Here is a 21,085-nt window from a genome sequence, read left to right as displayed (position 1 = left end):
GAAATGTAGTGTGTAGAGTGATAGTAAGTAAAAAAAAAACTAAAAAATAATAATAATACTTAAGTAAAGTCAAAAGAAGAGGAGATCCGAGCGCTCACAAAATGTGGAGGAGAGCTTGTATACATATACTATATATAAGTTTATTGTATAAAAATTCCAAATTTTATATAATAAACTTTATCTCCTTTTCTTTTTAAGCCTGCATTCCTGCTGATCTTAGACGCACCTTCAGCATACTTTTCAGACTTCGTTTTTTAATCTCCTTTGAGCACCCGGTCGGCCTCTGTGTTTTCTTGTACTCAAGTAAAGTACTAAAAAAAAAGTACTAAAGTACAGTACTTGAGTAGATGTACTGTCCACCACTGATTATGAGTGACATTGAAAGTGCTGCACTCCATCAGCCTGCCGCAGCGTGCTTTCCAAGGTTCAGGCCTCGTACGACCGTCTGGCAGGCTCATTTTCATATTCAGCCTGTTTATTCCCTCTATTAAAATCAAATTTCTCTGGCGCGGCTCGTCTTGTTTTTTATGGCCTGTGTCAATAAAGCGGTTTATTCCAACAGAACACAAGAGACTTGCCCAGTTTTCTAAACAGCTCTGCATGCAGCCGTCAAGGTTATGCTCACCGCTCCGCTCTGCCAAAAGACGCAGTTCCAACTATGCTAATGTTTTAACCCATTAAGACCGGGAACGCATCCGTGTCATTTTAACATTTCTTTGGCTATTTTTTATTTTATTGAATGTATCTTTTTTTTTTTAAGCGAACATTTGTAACTCAAATCTTTGCTTCTGGGGGTTCTACAAATGTATTCTAGTTTTTGAAAAACCTTATGTTGCTATAATATCAGTGGTGCTTAAAACCTTTTTCATGTCAAGGACCACCCAAAATGATATGTATTTGGCCCGGACCCCCATCTCAAAACATGTTGTTCCAGGGACCCCCCCAGAAGCAAAGATTTGAGTTTAAAATGTTTGCTTATAGCACGGCACTCGGTGCCGTGCTATGAGCTTGTATATCTGCTATTTTTTTAATAGCCCAAAGAAATAAAATGACACAGATGCGTTCCCGGTCTTAACGGGTTAACTTGCAAACGTGCAAATGAGTACGAGAAACAGACCCGACAGAGAGATGGAGTGGTGGAGACAGGCGTTGAGAGGTCGTGGATTGCAGAGTGTTACTAATAGGCCATGCTTCTGTCAGTGCTGCAAAGTAACATGATATAGCTAGACCAATTGCGCCGTTGATTAGAAACGGATCATCACAAAACAGTCTTGCACTTACATTGCCACAGTCTAACAGCTCTCAAAGTCACGCTGTTAGCACATAAACGAACGCACAAAACAAACCAGATTTTGACGATATATCGTTGCTGTCGGGCAGAAATCTCCTATTTCCATATTCAACTTTCTGTTTTTTCATAAATTAACGCCCTACTTGATCATACTACAGTGTCACACAAAAGCATCAAAAGTAGCAGATCTACAAGCTCGAAACGCGGTGCGAAGCGGCACGTTTTGAGCTTGTAGATCAGCTAATTTTGATAATTTTGTTTTTGAATCCTGAAAAGTAAATGTTTTGGAGATATGAGGTTTCCACCCGACAGAGACGATATAAGATCACAAAACCCAGTACAGCATTTTCTTTTTGAAGAACTATTTGCATTCTTCCAAATACAAATAGCTAAATCAACATGAAGTTGTCACTAAAAAGCTGTACTGGGTTTTGTGACGTTATATATTGGCAGAATCTGCTGTACGCAAAAAAACTAAAAGAGTGACTTTGAGACCTGTTTCACTCTGCAATGTAAGTCAATGAGGAGACTATTTTTGGATCATCAGTTTCTAATCAAAGGAGCAACGGCGCAAGATATATCTTCTTATCAGTTATATCATGACAAGATTAATACACAACCCAAACCTCTATGTCATTGCGCTTTATGTATATTTTGATGCCAATACTTTTGCACCTTCCCTCCAGTAAAATGTTGAATACAATGTTGAATACAATACTTTGTTACTTGTAACTGAGTATTTCTACTTTGTGGTATTGCCACTTTGACTTAAAGGTAAGGTAAGTGATATCTTTTAGTTAAAACTAAACCTTTTATCAAAAGGTTAAAACACTATATTTTGAAGGGTTCGACTCCATTTCGGGGCGCTGCACTTCTCGGCCGTTACAGTAGTCATTCATTGCTATAGAGTGTTCGTTCAGTAACAGGGTCCTCCTCATTTCTCCTGCTCTTTAATAAACAGAAAATACATTTTCAGGTGGGTTTCCAATTTCAGCCAATCAGGAAAGAGTAGCCATTTATCATCTTCAATTTTATAGTGTTCCAGTTCCAAGTGTGTCTGCTCATTTATTTGTGTCATCACTTCCAATTGCACTTGTTTATCCTGTATGCTGTATGAGATTGGATAAAATTGGTATCCTGACCTGAAAATGCATTTCCAGCTCTTTTTTCTTTTTTTTTACTAAAGAGCTTGAGAGACAGGGTGACTCTTGTTACTGAACAAACGCTCTATACTATAGCAATGATTACTATCAGAATATAGAGCTAAAGTATTTAACAATAATTTTAACGAAAATACATCACTTACCCTACCTTTAAACCCCAAAAAACGGAGTACTTCTTCCACCACTGGCTATTATCTGTTATGTAAAAGCATCTCCAAAGCCCCTAAGTGAGAAGACTTCCAACCGAATAGAGCTGAGATAGAGCAGCCTTCTGCGGCGCTGGCCAACAGCTCTTCTTTGTCATTCGTTGTGGTCAGTTATATTAATGGGAAGTGAAACCTGGATTTGTGTCGGTGTGGAATAGAGTTCTCAGGGCCTTGACTTTATCATGACTCTGTCCATGAAGAAATTCCACCCTTCCCTCTTGTGTGGGTTCACGCTTGAAGAAGCACTTCACCCATTTTCAACCAGACAGCGTCTTCATGTAATTGGTCCTCTCTAGTGCTCATGATAAGATGGCACCATTTCCGTCTACTCGCTGTGTGTCTCATTGGTGGTTGAAAGGACAAAACCTCCCTACTGATCATGTCATTGGTTGGCAGGCGTCTGAACAGTAGGTTGAAAATGTGTGAAGTGCTCCTTTTAAGTACGTTTCACAGCTTGGGGTGACACGATAGCCAAGTGGTTAGCATTCCACAGGGGTGCAAAATGCCCTGATCAGCTAGTCCGTGGTTTGATTCCCAGCCAGTAGGCCATTTGCTGTATGTCATCCTCTCCATATTAGCTCCTGTCCTGTCTATCTCTCTCTCCACTGTTAACCCGCCCAGTAACCACTTTAACCCTGGTGTCCCTTTTTGGGCATGTCTTTTTTTGGGCATATTTTTTTGTGCTTTTGTAAATCCCTCACAAATGGCAATTAGCTATTTTAGGGTGACATTTTCTTTCTTTGCATTCATAGACTGGCCTGGTGTATGTTGCCTAATACAACCTATATGCAGTATACCTAGATAAATGGTGCATTTATATAGTGCCTTATACAGTCCAAGGGAGCTTGGGCATTATATTCACACATTCACACAACGACCTGCTCATCGGGCACAATTAGGGGTTCAGTGTCTTGCTCAAGGACACTTCAACACTAACTCTGGGGGAGCCCGGGATCGAACTGGGAACCTCCGGTTTACCCAAGCAGCCGCTCTACCGCCTGAGCCACAGCCGCCCCCGCTAATGTCCCATGTGAGGCATTACTGAGATCTTGCTTGCCTGTAATGGAGTAGCCTTAAATCACGCGGAGAAGCGGACAACCTCTTCTGTTATCTGACAGGTTATCATAAAACATCGATGTTGACGTTCGACATTAATGTTTAGACTCACGCTGAGTTGTGTTGTGGTAATGCACATTAGTACAGAATGTTGGGGATAGATTCATGGACATTGGACAGTGGAAGGTCTATCAATGATAGGTTATCATTGCGGTAAAACTTACTGTAAATGTTAATGTTTAACTTAATGTCAAACCCATGCAGACTCAGTGAGTCGTGTTACGGTGAAAACATTGCAGATGTCCGGGATATTAATCATGGACAGTGGAAAGTTTGTATAAATGGAGCCTATACTGTAGGAGCCATATGTGACTTATGCCAAGTCTTGCGTTTTTATTATTGACAGCAGGTATTGCACACTTAATTGACAGATTGGGCACTGCACTGGTAGTGGTGGTGGGCGTGATCACTGGAGCTGGGGCGCTGGCACGCTAATAATGAATCATGGCGTTCACCTGGGCACTATAGTGTGGGAATCTGGATAGAGAGGGGGTGAGCGTGGGAGACGATAATTTCTGTTGACCGCAACTAACGTAACGTATCATATCATATCGCAACACAGTAACATCCACGTTTAGATATAATAGTACTGTATGCTGGGAACTGTTGTACTTAACGTGTTGTGTGGAGAATAAATGGTCAAACGCAAGGATTGGAGTGAACCTGAATTCTTGTGCACGCATGTCATACAAGTGTCTCTCTCCCATGTTTAGCTCCTCGCGGCCTTTTAAACAGCCGCAATATATACCTTCAAGTGTTTTGAGCAATTGCATGATTGCTCTTGCGTGCCATGAGAGCCAATAAAACGTTTTCATCCAACTGATAGTATAATAAAAGACTGATTTTAATATGGGTGTGGTTCAGGGTCTCTGAATGCGTTTGAAGCGGGTCAGACTGGGTACAGAATGAACCACTTAAATCCTAGCGATCCCTAGTGTGAGGGCGAACACTCTGCGAAAATAGCAGCTTGTAGATCGGCTGCTATTTTCGGCAAAGATATTTTGTATAGAGCCTTCGGGGATCCAGTCAACTATAGGGCCCTTGGGAATCCAGTCAACTAAGTATAAGGCCCTTGGGAATCCAGTCAACTAAGTATAGGGCCCTTGGGAATCCAGTCAACTAAGTATAGGGCCCTTGGGAATCCAGTCAGCCAAGTATAGAGTTTAAGTGGTTAAATTAGTGCTGCCGGGGTCAGATGGGGTTTGAAACCCCAGCATCCGTATTCTGGGAAAACGTTAGCAGAAAATAGCAAATCTACAAGCTCACAACGTGCCGCAACACGACACGTTGTGAGCTTGTAGATCTGCTATTTTCACTAGTTTGAGGTCACAAGGTAAAAAAGTTTGGGAACCACAGACCTAGGCCGCCGATGATTTGAACTGTAATTTGGCAAATAAAATGCCCAATCCGATCTCAAATATCAGCCGGACCTGGGTCTACAGGTCTACTTGTAATTAACACGTTGAAGTCATTGTTCTCTCAGGGTCCGTGTTCACCAGCCAGCCCCTGAATGCCGTGGCCGCCAACCAGCTGATCCAGGTGCTGGTGGAGGCCAGGGACTCAGGCCATCCCGTCCGCTCTGCCATGGCCTCCGTCAGCGTGCTGATCCTGGACGCCAACGACCACGCCCCCCACTTCCTGCAGGACGCCTACACGCTCACCCTCCCAGGTTAGAACTGATGTGCATTTTTCATTATATATTATATATGTTTTGAAGTCTTAGTTTTGATTAGTTTTAGTGTTATTATTAGTTTTATTGTAATATTGGGGTAGTCGGGGGGCGAAATTCAAAAAGCTCAGAAAAATTACGAACCACATTAGCAAAATAGCTGATGTACAAGCTCACAATGTGCCGCGATACGGCACATTGTGAGCTTGTACATCAGATATTTTTGTTTATCTTTTTTTTACATAATGGGCACAATAAAAAATTTGTTGAATAGTCCACCAATGAGAATCAGTAGACTGAAATTGTGCCATTTCATAAAAGCATTTAGTGAGGATTATATTGTCTCTGTCGGGTGGAAACCTCATACAGTATATACTATACTTTTCAGGATTAAAATTCCAAAATAGCAAAATTAGCAGATTGACAAGCTCCAAACCATTTGAGCTTGCAGGTCTGCCACTTTTGATGCTTTTGTGTGATCAAATAGGGCGTTAATTTACGAAAAAAACAGTTAGAGATAAGAGGTTTCTGCCCGACAGCAACGATACAAAGATACGGTTGAAAATGTGTTTAAAGGGATACTTCACTTTCACATAAAATAAACATTAAAAATATATATTAAAAAAAATTAAAGAAGTTATGGCAAAATAAAGGCCCCCTCACACATTAGTAGGACACTCTAATGCGTGAGGGGGCCATGAATTTTCCATTACTTTTTTCATTTATTTTTAATATATTTTTTAAATGTTTCCCCCCGCCGAAAGTGAAGTATCCCTTTAAGTCCACCTTTAAACTATAATAACTGTCCTCTCCCAGAGGACACCGCTACGGGCAGCACCGTGCTCACCCTCACCGCCGAGGACCACGACTGGTCCCCCGAGAACACCCGCCTGGACTACGCCATCGCCCGGGGGAACGAGGACGGGCGCTTCTGCCTGGAGGTCCACCACACCCGACAGAGGAACGTCGTCGGGAAGCTGGTCCTGTGCCGGCCGCTGGACCGCGAGACCACTGACGGCTACGCGCTGACCGTGACGGTCTCCGACCGAGGGACCCCTCCGCTCAACGGCTCCGCGGTCGTCGCCGTGACCGTGGCCGACGTCAACGACAACGCCCCTGCGTTCGCGAGCACCGAGTACCACGCCCAGGTGAGCAGTGGTGTAACTGAGTAACCTGACACCGTCAAATGGAAGAAGCTTGCGACACACATTTGTTTCACAGCCTACTTCCCATCTGAGACTCCGGTCGCAGAATCGATGACAGACAGTTTTTCTTTTTTTCAAGCTACTAGGCAGGTGATTGGATGATCCCGCCCCTAGCAGCCGCTGATTGGTTCGGACACGCAGTGTTCGGGCATGCTTACTCCCTGCGCAATCCCAGACCTCCCTGAAATCAAATGCAAATGAGATTTCCGGAGGGAGGGGGTTTACCAGGCTAGTAACTGAGTGCATTTACTCACATACCACGCTTAAGTACAGTTTTGAGGCACTTTTATTTTACTGGAGTATTTCCAATTTTCAATGCTTTTACTTTTACTCCACTACATCTCTGAGGATAATATTGCACTTTTACTCCACTACAATTGTTTGATAACTTTAGTTACTAGTTACTTTGCAGATATACATTATTATATTATGAAACATACAAGCTCACAACGCGTCGCATCGCCATGCATTGTGAGCTTGTAGATCTGCTATTTTCAAGCATTTTATTACTTTTACTTTTGGTACTTTAAGTATATTTTTATGCCAATACTTTTGTACTTTTACTCAAGTAACATTTTGAGCACAGGCCTTTTACTTGTAACAGAGCATCTTTATATTGTGGTATTGCTACTTTTACTCAAGTAAAATATCAATCTGAGTACTTCTTCTTCCACCACTTGCAGGTGAGCGAGAACAGCCCGCCGGGTTCGAGCCTGGTGCAGGTGAGCGCGCGGGACCCCGACCTGGGAACCAACGGCCTGCTGCGATACGACATAATCTCAGGGAACGCCAAAGGTTGGTTAGTTAGTTAGTTAATGTTTATTTCGGTCACAACTCATAAACCAGACACACATATGGCATTTCGTACAATAAAAAATAAAACAGTTAAAACAAAAACAAAGCAGCACAAGACTGCTAGACCGAAAAGGTGTAGGCTGAAGCTAGTAGCTTATAGTGCCTACCCTTCTTGCTTTGAATAAGCTATTTAAAACAGAAAATGAATGGCATAATACTCAATCATTGAAAAAGACAATATTTCTATGCTATATAAATATAAACATAAACATCTATGGCAACGTATATAACTATCATATCATATCACACTCACGCTCTGCTCAGGTCACCTCACGCTCTGCCCTCGCTCCGGCCTTCTGGCGGTCAGCAACAACCGCTCTCTGGACTACGAGGAAGACTCCAAATACACCCTGACCGTCCGGGCGTCCGACGGCGGCGGGGAGTCGTCGCCGTCGACCGAGGAACGCAACGTGGCGTTCGCCGTGGTCTTCGTGGCGGTGCTGGACGAGAACGACCACCCGCCGCGCTTCGCCTTCTCCGCGGTCAACTGCTCCGTGGCGGAGAACCTCCCGGCGTTCGCCCCGGTGTGTTCCGTCCACGCCGTGGACGGCGACGGCGGCGCGTACGGCCGGCTGACCTACTCCATCCTGTCCTCCTGCTACATGGACTACAGCGGCGGCGGCGGCGGCGGCGGCGGCGGGAACCCCGACAGGAAGGAGGGCTTCGCCGTGGACCCGCTGACGGGGAGCGTCCACACCAGGCAGACGTTCGACTACGAGCGCGAGAGCGAGTACTGTTTCATGGTGGAGGCTAGAGACAGAGGCGGCGAGGCTGCTACAGTGAGAGTGCAGGTGACTATAGGGCTGATTACTATCATTGTTTTATTACATGTTTTGCTCTTTTACCCCATTTTCTCCCCAATTTTAAATAGTCATTATCTCAATTGATTCCTCCTCACACACATTTGTGTGTTGTCACTGCTGTCGTATCCTACTGACTCGCCTGCCAGTGAGGAGCCCCCACCGGGAGGACGTAGCGCCTTCGTGAAGCATGGAGAAGCATGTTATATTTTAATTGGTTTTTATATATCAATGAATCGATTTAAGTGTTATTTTACACTTTGTCAAAAAGGCGTCTTGGTGATTGTGAGCTTGTAGATCAGCTGTTTTTCAGTTTTTTGAAATATTTTTCATTTATTTTATTTACATTTTTTTTATTGTATTTTCTTTTTTTCATTTTCCAAAAAATAAATAAAAAATAAGTGAAAAAAGTAATTGAAAAAACACGGCCCCCTCTCGCATTAGGAGGGCAGGATGAGTCACCAGAACCAAGGACGGGTGTTTTCAATGAATCTAACATGGTTAAAATGAAGTTTGAAGTTACAATGGGTTTGTATAGGAAGGGGGCGTGTCTGATAAAATGAATATCAAATATCTAAATAATGAATCAAGCAACTTAAAAACTGTCTGGGGGGTTCACAAAGGCCTGAGTAGATGATAAAATGACCAAAAGTTTTTTTGAAAGTGAAATATCCCTTTAAACCTACTACATGGCCAAAGTAGGGATATATTATTAATTGATTTTTTTTATTAAATTGTAAATATCTTTTTTCTTCATAATCGATTAAATTAATATTTAAAAGTTGATTAACTGTTTTACATCTTACAGGTGACCATCAAGGGCGTGGACGAGTTCAGCCCCGTCTTCACCCAGAGACACTACCACTTCCTGCTCCCGGAGAGCGCCAGGCCGGGCGAGGCTCTCGGCCACGTGACGGCCGTGGACCACGACCGAGGGCTGGACGGTCTGGTGGAGTACGCCCTGCTGAGCCCCGCCCCCTCGCCGTTCTTCTCCGTCAACAGGACCACGGGCGCCGTCTCCGTGTCGGGCCCCGTGTACCGCAGGAGAGGTGGCTACGCCGCCGAGGACACCGTGGAGCTGATGGTGTCAGCAGGTATACAGTAGGGATGATGTGACTGATTAACCGGTTTTACTGTTAACCGCAATTTAAAAAAGTCACATTTAAAACCCATTCAATCCGGGAAAGCATCGGTGTCATATTAGATTTTAGCTATATGTCGTTGCTGGCGGGCAAAAACCTTGTATCATATTCTAACTTTTTGCGCTTTTTCGTAAATGAACGCCCTACTTGATCACACTACAGTGTCACACAAAAGCATCAAAGGTATCAGATCTGCAAGCTCAAAACGTGGCGCAAAGTGACGCGTTTCGAGTTTGTAGATCTGCTATTTTTGCCATAATAATCCCACGTCCCTATCTGCAGGCAGCCCCAGACTCGACTCTAAGACCGCCGTCTGCAAGGTGAGCATCAACATCTCCGGCTCGGCGGAGGCCCTCCGCGGCGTTCCCCTCACGGGACACGTGCTCAGCCTGTGCATGGCGCTGTTCATGTTCCTCCTTCTCCTGGTCGCTTTCGTGGCCGTGGTGCTCAAGTACAAGATCAAGCGGGCCGCCATCAGAAAGGCCGCCGCCATCGCCGCCGGCTTAAATCATCACCGTACAAACTCGTTCGGCAGGTCCGGCGGCAGATCGCGCGACGGCATCCCCTTGCGGGAGATGAAGCGGCCCGCCGCGCCGACGAAGAGCAACGCCTCCAGCCCGTACAGACGCTCCGACTCCAGCGGCCGCGGCTCCGCGGAAGGGGAGACGGCGGAGGACCAGGAGATCAAATGGATCGTGGAGTATCCGCGCGGCCGAAGGGACGGGTCCGCGCGGTCCAAGCCCACCTTACGGATCCCGAACCCGTCCGTTTCCACGGACGATATCTCCCGCCTCTCTTGGCAGGAGGAGGAGGACGGACCGGAGTCCGTGTCGTCTCTCAGCGCGGGTCAGACGAGCGTGGAGAGCCTCCACCATTTCAGAGAGGAGGGAGGGGGTGAGGGGAGGGTGAGGGATTCGGAGGAGAGCGTCGGGATGAGGGGCTTCATCCCGCTCGGAGATGCCCATCGCCACACGTCCATGTGGTCAGTCTCTTCTCCGGCATGCGAGGAGGAGGAGCAGCGGCTTCGGGGCGGCTGCGGCTGGGACTCCCTCCCGGACTGGGAGGAGCCGCGATTTCGGCCTCCTCTCGCCTCCGTCTTCACCGACATCGGCGAGGAGTTCCAGGGAGGCCGGGAGGACATAGCGGCCTTAGAGACCGGCTGTCTCATGCACCACCCGTCGCCTCTCTTAGCGGGCACCGTTCAGCGGCCTGCCGTCAGGACGGTCCCCACGCGAACGCCCGGACGGGGCGCTTCCCCGAGCAGGGGCCCGCCCTACTACTACCCCAAATGTGCCTACTCTCCCTCGGGCAGGGACACAGATTGGAGCCCTAGTTTCTCCCCGTCTCTGTCTCTGCTGACCCCCTGTTCCTCACCGGTGGTCTCTGACTACACCGGGGTCGGCAGCAGCAGCACCAGACTGGACTGTTACGGTCCCCTGACAGCCAGCCTGCTGGAGACGGACACGCGAGTTTAAAAAACTGTGTGATCACATGAAAAGTAATGCTACACTAAGCTGATGTATGGTACTGAATGCTGAGACAGTGGTTCTCAAACTTTTTCATGTCAAGGACCCCCCAAATTGATATGTATTTGGCCGCGGACCCCCATCTGAAAAATAGTTTTTGCCAGGGACCACCCCATACAAGATTTGTTTGAAAACATTACAAAAATATTCAAAATGTTGATTTTTTTTTGCAAGATTCTTTTTGAAAATAGCAGATCTACAAGCTCACAACGCGTTGTGAGCTTGTAAATTTAACACATTTTGTAAAATTCTTGCAAAATTAACACATTTTGCTGGGAACCCCCCGGTGCTCCCCCAAGGACCCCTGGGGGTCCCCGGACCCCACTTTGAGAACCAATGTGCTAAGATATGTTGTTGGTGGGGTGAAGGGGGGGTTGAAGAGCATTTACCAGTAGTAATTAGGGTGAGGCCTGGTAATTACAGACAGACAGAGGACTTTATTTATCCCTGGGGTAAAGGCATATCGAGCTCACTCAAATATAATGAGCTCAATAATCCTCCCTGTGTTCGCACAATTTAAAAACGTCCTGGCCTGGCCATGATTCCAGTCCAAATATTGTCAATATTCTTTATCTGTTGCTCTGTGAGTGATAAACGGGAAGTAGTTGGGGTTTTTTTATGGCGTTTCATTGCATGATGAAATCCAAATTTTCACTTTCAACACATAGACGAAGGCATACAAAGACGATTCTGCAAATATATACATGTATAAAACAAGACTAATAGTCTAAAACAGGGGTCTTCAACAGGGGGTCCGCGACCCTCACAGTTACTACAGGGTGTGCCACCAAATATTTGTGTGATATGATTTTTATGTTTTACATTAACCACTTGAACTCTAGCATCCCTATTCTGAGGAGAACTTTGGCCAAAAATAGCAGATCTACAAGCTCACAACGCCTCGCAGCGCGAGGCGTTGTGAGCTTGTAGATCGGCCATTTTTGCCCAAGAGGTATAGGTGTAGATGGAAAAAAGAGCCGACCAAGTAAAAAAAAAAAAGTTAATCTGAAACACATTTTTATACAATATAGAGGGGGTCCCTGCTTCATCTCTCTCAGCTAGGGGGTCCTTAGCCTGAAAACGGTCCTTTGCTAAAGATATTTGGATATGTTTTGTTTGATTATTTGGACTTCTACAAGGCCCAGATATACAGGTTTGTAACCCAAGGTTATAAACACTTTTAAAGTTGAACTTTAAGTTCACTTTAAGGATATTGCAGCCGGCCACGTCACGTTTAATTCCCAGATTAATTGGTCAAAAAGTGGTGCCAATTTTCAAAATGGCTGCAAACATCAGCATATAATGAGAAATCGTCTATGGCAATAACTGGAGTTTTACAAGATTTGTCTCCATATATATAAACGATATAATATAAAGTCATGGTTGGTTAGAATGAAACAAAGCTGTCATATGAGGAGAATGTTTGTATAATGACTTGCACTGAGGTTCATTTCCTAACTGTAATCTGTAATAAAAACTAATATGTGGAACAGGCTGACCTCAGACCATGCATCACTATCTCACAGCCCGGAGCTTTGAACAGGAGCAGATGTTTGAATAATGATTTTTAAAAAAAAGAAGAATGAATGCTCTGCAGCCAACATGTTTGCGTGGGCACAAAATGAAACACTTGGTTACTGCAGTCGGTTGCATAATTGTTTTAATGGGAAAGTGATCCAGACTCGGTTCAACTTCAGTAAAGGCCAGTCCTGGCTATAGCGCAGTGGTTACCCTCATTATCTACAAACTGGCTGGCTTTGCTTCTCGTGATGTCCTGTTAAAATACCTGCAGTACCACCCCACGGCACAGATGGAGGTATGACTGGAGGTCACAGGCACTACTTCCTCCCTGAGATAGGCCTGGAGACGTACACGAGCACTCCAACCCATTTTCAATCTTATCTTCGTATGATTGGTCCCCACAATTGCCATCTACGCACTCTGAATCTAAATCAACATTACTTTTGATTGATTCAATTCAATTCAAACTTTATCCCAGACACTCAGGGGGTCCTTAGAGCACATACAAAAAACGGATAAAACACATTTAATTGATTGAATACTTTATTTGTCAGAAATGTAAACAGCACGTGGTACAGTCATACATTAAGGCTAAAAGGATAATGTAGTATCGTTTCAAACATAAGCATGGTGTTCGATATAAGTAATTTCATTTCATATTGTGATACAATAATAGGTGATTCTGAGTTTGCAGTTGGCAGTGCTTGAAGGTGAAAATAACTGGGGACATCCCCCATCTGTTATGCAGGCTGAGGCTGAGAGGCGATCCATTTTGCATTCCCCCAACACCTAAACCTTTGTTCCCCTGATCATAATGCAGTTACATAGGAAACCCCCTAGATTTGAGTACGAGATGCATGTCTCTGCTATTGATGTGTTGATCAGTCAACACTTTAAGATCCTGGTCTTTGTCCTGGAGCAGAAGCTCCCAGCTTTAAGTGTGAACCAAAACAAGTCACAGAGCCAAGTCTTTGTTAGTTAGTAGGCTGATTAAAATACTATTGTCCTAGTGTATACAGACTGCTTGAAGCTAGCCCCCCTGGATGCTACCCCCGTCTTGCGTTCGAACCCATAGAGTCAGTCTTTTGTCTTAATTTGAATGGATCAAAATATCCTTTGTTCCTTCCTGGGTGTGGGCCACAGACAGTGAATGCATAGAGACAGAGGACAGAATGGCTACAGAAGAACTTTGAGTTTGGCTTTAACTCTGTCAAAGTTGAGTAAGACTATGTTCACAATACTAAAAGCCTTTTAAATGAGTAGTTGAAATGATTAAAGTCTTGATAACTATGACCTGTGTTGTTAACAAAGAGAAATGTCATTTAGGGAAAATATTCAGTCTGAAGTAACTGTTGTCTTATGTTGACTCATTGGATTTCTAACTACTGTTTGCAAACATGAAAGTATAATGTGTGTGGTCTTATTATAAAGCTTAAGAGATGTTGAACAAGGATTACTAAACAAGGTTTTGTGCAAAAGTAAAGTTTGATAATTGGACATAAGACAAGTTTGTTACACTGTAAGGACAATGCTAATGTTATACCAGGCTGTGGGCGGGGACTCGAGCCACGACAAAGGAGTAAGGGCGGGTCTTAACTCTTGGGCCTCCCTTGGGAGTAGGATCTGAATCTGGTATAAAGTACTGTTGTCACCTGTGATGCGGTGCGCTGCTGATTAGACCTAACATGGCAGTAGCCTGTTGGGCTGAATAAAAGATGCCTGACTTAAAACCCTTGGACTGGATCTTCTCTCATTTGAACCTCTCTCCAGGAGACTGAATACAGCCACTCTTTCGACCAGAATATACATCAATAACACCAAAAAGTCCTGTCGACTTGTTTCCGATCAATCTAAATTAAACTCAGTCCTACTCAATCAATCTAAATTAAACCCTGCATCACAGGCCCTGTCACAGCCCAGTGATGAATGTGACCTTCAGTATCATGGTCAGTATCATGTCAGTATCATGGCCAATATGTCAGTATCATGGTCAGTATCATGTCAGTATCATGTCAGTATCATGGTCAGTATCATGTCAGTATCATGTCAGTATCATGGTCAGTATGTCAGTATCATGCTCAGTATCATGTTAGTATCATGCTCAGTATCATGGCCAATATGTCAGTATAATGGTCAGTATCATGTCAGTATCATGGTCAGTATCATGGTCAGTATCATGGTCAGTATGTCAGTATCATGGCCAATATGTCAGTATAATGGTCAGTATCATGTCAGTATCATGGTCAGTATCATGTCAGTGTCAGGTCAGTGTCATGGTCAGTATCATGGTCAGTATCATGGTCAGTATCATGTCAGTATCATGGTCAGTATCATGTCAGTATCATGTCAGTATAATGGTCAGTATCATGGTCAGTATCATGGTCAATATGTCAGTATCATGGCCAATATGTCGGTATCATGGTCAGTTTCGATTCCGTAGCATGACAGTATCATGGTCAGTTTCATGTCAGTATCATGACAGTATCATGGTCAGTATCATGTCACATGATACTGACATGATACTGACCATGATAAGGAGACTGTAAAAAGAGTTCTTTCTGATGAGGGCTAGGTAGACAGAATGACAAACCAAATGTTGCAATAATCCGGATTTATTTTTCTTAAGGTGCACAAAAAAAATTTAAAAAATAGTTTCCAAAAAAAGTAATTAAAAAAAACACAAAACAATAAACTTACATGCTTCAAACAAGCAACAGTCCAGAGACCTAACTGACTCTGTCAGACTGAGATAAAGGGCAGAGCTTTAGCAGCAGCATTGTGCCCATGACTTTTTTCCCTCAGGCCTGAGACTAGACTGACTAATATCATGTACCTGTATGGCCTCTACCTAGTGGCCTCAACCATGTCTTAAAAGGACAGGTAACCTCAACACATTCACCTACAATACTAGTGAACTCAAACAAAGAAAACATTTTCCAAACTATACAGAAATCATTCAAATCAATCAAAAGGTAAGTATTAATCATATTTAACAACACACCTCTTTTCCATCATAATATACCTTATGCAGACAAATCCCACACTCCCCTGTCAAATGGTATGTCCCAATTCCCCTACCCCTCCATATAAGGAGCACTGTAGTCATGTGGTACTCTTTTCAGATCCTCAGACCAGGAAGAGGTCATGGCAAGTATGTGTGTTTGTTTGGTGTGGTGAGGAGCTTTAAACTGTTGAGATAAAATAAAGTGGTTATGTTTTAAACAAACAATTGTCTCTGTGTTGTTTGAAATGAGTATGAAATGAGTAGTATGATAAATGCATATGTTAAACAGAAAATAATGAAAATAATGGAACATGTGAGGCTATAAAGGTAAAGTGGGAAAGGCAGTGTCTGTCTTTACCACAGAGACACAATGACCATTACCATATAGACACAATGACCCCATGACATCCCTATCACACAGTGCTGTGAGAGGGGCCTGATGTGACAGGGCCTGGTGAATGTAGAACTTTCAGGGCTGTTGGTAGAGCATTCCACTGTGTTAACATCCAGAGAACAACACCTACAGTAGGCTACAGTAAAGCACTAAAGAAACTGTGTTGGAACGCTGTGGCTCACGTATTGAGACGTTCTCTGAGGTGTTCCCATGGTCATTGGTTCAAACCTCACTACGGCTGACTCCAAAGTACTGTACTGTATGTTTGAAAGATCGATGGTTCTGACTATGGTGCAGAGAGGCCTGGTTAGCTTATTATATAGCTATACTGTATTGTGAGCTTAAAACTCGACAGGCATTATATTTAAACAACTTAAACCATCATATATTTTAACACATTACTAGGCCTGAATATCCAATTACAGATTGAATAACATAAAGGTATGTATTCCACAGCCATGTGAGTCACACCTATAAAATCTGTGCCACTGATGCCCTGCGACGCGTTGCAAGCTTGTAGATAGACTTTTTTGGGGGGGTTTTAGTTATTTTAAAATGAAAGAGTATTTCAAGTGGTCAAGCTAACAATAGTATACATGTTCAATCTCACAGGAAACCCCAATTGATCTCTGATATCTCATAAAAGCATGGGTTACAGCCCAATCTGCAATTTATGTTACTACCAAAACATCCTAACTTTACATATTGTGCAAATTGTTTATGAAACACAGCGCTAGTGTTCACGCTGTTTCACAAATGGCAGATTAGGACTTGGCCTAGCACATTTTTTCAGTCGTTAGATTTTATTTTTGCTTTAATCCCTGCATATCTTCAGTGGGTATGATTATTAAACATGTACCATAAACTCAAGTGCCTGTAATGGAGTCATATTTTGCACTGTGGTTTGGACATGATAAAATGAGACAAGGCAAAGAACATTTGTGAGCTGTGTTATAGTGCTGCTCTAAGCCCAGCCTCCTTAAATTCTTTACTGTGTCTCCTGTGGAGGGTTGGGGTTATTAAAGAAAGTGGAAACCCCACTCCTTAAAAACAAATTGTCTTAAAAAATATATATGATAGAAGGTAATTTTGGTTCCATCCAGCATTCTTTACCCCCAAACCCATTTTCCACATGACCACCCTGGCTGTTTCCTCTAACCCAGTCTGCTGTCAAACAATGGATTGAACCATTTAATAATATATTCCAGATTATTTAAAACATCCTTCCCTGTCTAATAGCATTAGGGAACACACACAAAAAAAAGGCTTGTGGTTTTGACAAGAGCTAACATGTTGATTCCAAAGTTGGTCAACAGTCATAATACAATCAGACTGTTAGTGCACTGTAAAATATAATACCTTTCCTTTACATAAAATAAATGAGGAAACAAATTGCCTAAAAATTTCTAGTACTGTACATAAATAAAATCACCAATTAATTAACTATAAAATGTCAATTCAGACAACTCAAATGACTGGATTATGTTAAGTAAGCAGTAGGCTACTCGCGTCATGTCAGTAAACCTAAGTAGACTTGACTCCAAATCATTAATGACGTTTACTAGAAAATATATATATATCCCTTGATAGGTGACCAGAATGCTATATGCAGTAGGCTATATCAACCAGGACGAGCATGTTAAATCAATCCAGGAACGCATCTGTGTCATTTTAGATTTGAGCATTTTTAACTCAAATCTTTGCTTCTGTTGTTCCCTGGAACAACATATTTTGGTGCGGATCGGCGGCCAAAAACAGATAATTGTTTGACAAAATGAACATTTGATGCTTTAAAAAATACATATTCAAAGATTTGCAAGAATGTTCATGATAAAAAAAAATAGCAGATCTACAAGCTTGTAGCGCAGCACTTGTTATGAGCTTGTAGATCTGCTATTTTTTAGATGACCTATAGAGCAGTGATTCTCAACCTCTTTTCATTTCAAGGACCCCTACGTTTTTGTATGCATCAAGCCAGTGGTTCTCAAAGTGGGGTCCGTCGACCGCCAGGGGTCCTTGAGGGGGTTCCTTCAGGGGGTCCCCATGCAGCAAAATGAGTTGATATAGCATCAAAATCAGTTCAACCACTTGGCTGTTTGAAAATAGCCGATCTACAAGCTCATTGCTATTTTCATTAAAAAAATCTTAAACATCGTCTTCTTGTATAGAACCTAGTTAGGCCTCAGACCCCCATTTGATACCATTTCTATCTCTGCGAACGCAATCTACCCGCAGTAAAATCCACTGTTAATTTAACTTGCATACAAATGGAACGCTTCTCAGAGTTACCTGCGTATAGCTCCCCAAGGACCCCCTGTGGATCCCCGGACCCCTATAGAGAGAGTAAAATATAAAACTGCAAATAACACACTGGACCAGAGCTTCACTGAGTGTTACTTTAATTCAGAGAATGTACAAATGGAACCACATACTGTATGGACCATTGTACCCTCTATAAGTCAGTGGTTCTCAACCTATTCAGACCGTGACCCCCCAAAATAATCATACTTGAACTGGGGACCCCCCAAAATAATCATACTTGAACTGGGGACCCCCCATCCTGACATGCACTTGGAATTGTAGTTGAGGCATTGGCGTTGTGAGCTTGTAGATCGGCTTTTTTTTGCCTCTTTCTTTCTTTAATTATTTGGCCAATGTTTTCATAGTATAGTTTGTTGATTACTTTTGATGCAGTAATGGTCTTTTTCTTTCCTTTTTTTCTTTTTTTTTAGGTATTAAAAAGGTCTTAAAAGTCCTCAAGTTGCAGCATGATGCCATAACATGTGGGGACCCACAGGTTGAGAACCACCGCTCTAAGTTTCAAATGGGCAAGGGTCCATTCAGTGCCATATTTTTACTCTGAGGATTTAACTGTGTGTGTGAGTGTGAGTGTGAGTGTGTGAGTGTGTGAGTGTGAGTGTGAGTGTGTGTGTGTGTGCGCGTATGTGTGTATGTGTGTGCGTGCGTGTGTGTGTGTGTTTGCGCCCGCTCCAGATCGTTCTAGGGGGTAGCGGTGCGTTGGTACTGTGTCGGCGGCAGGTTTCAGGGATCAAACGCTCTCCTTGGATTTAACAGCGCTGGCATGGGCCTGAGAACAGCGCTGCTATAACGCTGATGAGGTGCTGTCTCATATTTAATGGAAACAATGCATCTCTATGCTGGAAAAGCAACGGCGCATCCAAAGGCTTGGCTGGGTCTGGTTTGAACCTCACTTTATGATCACACTACATCTCATTCACTGGCCCCTCCGGCTGGCCCTCAGGCAGTGGTGTAAGTACACCTACTCAATTACTTAAAGGACGACTTCACCCATTTGCTCATGATAATATAGTAGCCTACCATTTTTTCTATTCGGTCTGTGGACATTTCAGAACCCGCCTGTCATCATCATTAGGCAGTTGTTGTTCTTTAAACAAGATTTTTATATATTTATTTGTATTAACGCAAGAACAATGGCTTCCACTATAACATGCTAACTTTCCAGGAATAGAAAGCCTGCAGTTTCTATTAGCTTGGATTCCCCATCGATGATGTCACCGGTAGGTAGGTTTCTGAACGGTCCACAGCCCTCCTCTGAGACACAGACAGAAATGGTACCATATTATCATGAACATTGAACATTAGTGAGGACCAATTATATGAAGATAGGTTGAAAATGGGTGAAGTCATCCTTTGAGAGCCTTGGTCTTTCGTTTTTTCAATACTTTAATACTTCTACTCCACTACATCTCAGAGGCAAAAATTTTACTTTTTACTTTTTCCCTACAATTAGACCTACTTTGTAGATTTAGATTATTATTATCATAGTGCCAAACATACCAATTAACCAATTAACTTTATACTTTGTGTATTCACAAATAGCTACATCTACTGTACAAGCTCACAACGCGTCACATCGTGACACGTTGTGAGCTTGAGTACCTTTACTTTTGATGCCAATACGTTTGTATTGGAGTACTTCTACTCAAGTAAAAGTTTTAATACTGTTCTTTTACTTGTAACAGAACATTTTTCACATTGTGGTATTGGTTGTTGTCGGGCAGAAACCTCTTATGTCCATATTCTAACTCTTTGTGTTTTTCCGTAAATTAATGCCTTACTTGACCATACTACAGCGTCACACAAAAGCATCAAAAGTAGCAGATCTACAAGCTCGAAACTTCGCGATCTGCTACTTTTGCTACTTTTGAATTTAAATCCTTAAAAGTAACAGTTTTGTACATAGATGTATAAGGTTTCCACCGACACAGACGTATCACTACTTTTACTTAAGTAAAAATAAAATCTGAGCTCCACTGGACAAATATAACTCTGGCCCGGTTCCCTTCATGATGGATGATAGAAATTATGTATTATTCAGTGTCACTGCACTTTCTCCACTCCTATTTGAAGAGCTGACGTTTTGCTGGACGGGGGGTGATGTTGAAGTTGGCCTGCATGGTGGCTTGGCCTACGTTTTAATAAGCTCTTAATTTGTCCTGTCAAATGGACCTTTTCATTCATCCGCTTTCAAACGTCCCAACGAAAACATTCTGAGCATACTGCTGGAACATACATGCCCCGTGGCGTGCTCTCAGGTGACATTACTTACACTGGTGGCACCTATGTGACATATATTTAGTCAATTACACAAGTAATGGAATTGATATTTTGCGTACCACCTCGTTTACAACCCTGTGGACCATACACACGATGTGATGATCGCTCCTTCACTCTGAGCCACTTGAGGCTAATGAGCAGGGATATTTGTTCTGGGGGCGGAGTTTAACCCCTTTAAACCCGGGAAAGCATCTCGGAGGACGTAGAGCATACATGGGCAACTGCGGGCCCCCACCTTCACTTAATGCGGCCCGCAGGTTAATATTGGAATACTAATATATTATTGATTTCAGCTGTTACTCCAAACATGCAAACATGACATGACCCGCTTTGATTACTTCAGTCTATATTAGTAGCTTAATGACTAGTATTACAATTCTATTGTCTTTTTTTATGTCCAATGTATTCGTATTTAAGTTCATAAAGTTAATATAAGTATAACTAAATGCATTTGAAATTAAATGAAAATGTTACTTTTCAGGATTCCAATTTAAAAATAGCAAAGAAATAATCAGGATTCCAATTCAAAAATAGCAAAAACAGCAGATCTACAAGCTCAAAACACGTCGCACTGCGACGTGTTTTGAGCTTGTA

The 21,085-nt window shown here is 43.0% G+C and overlaps 1 protein-coding gene across 1 annotated transcript in view; it reads left to right on the top strand.

Annotated features, from left to right (window-relative positions):
• Nucleotides 1-10,922, top strand: part of dchs2 (dachsous cadherin-related 2) — a gene marked incomplete at both ends in the record, with an annotated part of 90,272 nt that extends 79,350 nt beyond the window's left edge. The window contains 6 exons of the mRNA XM_080440635.1: nt 5,260-5,445; nt 6,262-6,593; nt 7,334-7,445; nt 7,770-8,296; nt 9,114-9,399; nt 9,730-10,922. Coding sequence (XP_080296761.1) covers nt 5,260-5,445; nt 6,262-6,593; nt 7,334-7,445; nt 7,770-8,296; nt 9,114-9,399; nt 9,730-10,922 — 2,636 coding nt within the window. The remainder of the gene's footprint in view (nt 1-5,259; nt 5,446-6,261; nt 6,594-7,333; nt 7,446-7,769; nt 8,297-9,113; nt 9,400-9,729) is intronic.
• Between the last annotated feature and the right edge of the window lie 10,163 nt (nt 10,923-21,085).

Source organism: Gymnoscopelus braueri, assembly GCF_963280865.1.
Source record: "Gymnoscopelus braueri genome assembly, chromosome: 2".
NCBI lineage: Eukaryota > Metazoa > Chordata > Actinopteri > Myctophiformes > Myctophidae > Gymnoscopelus > Gymnoscopelus braueri.
Note: the sequence above shows the minus strand (reverse complement) of the source record. Positions and strands in the feature narration are given on the sequence as shown.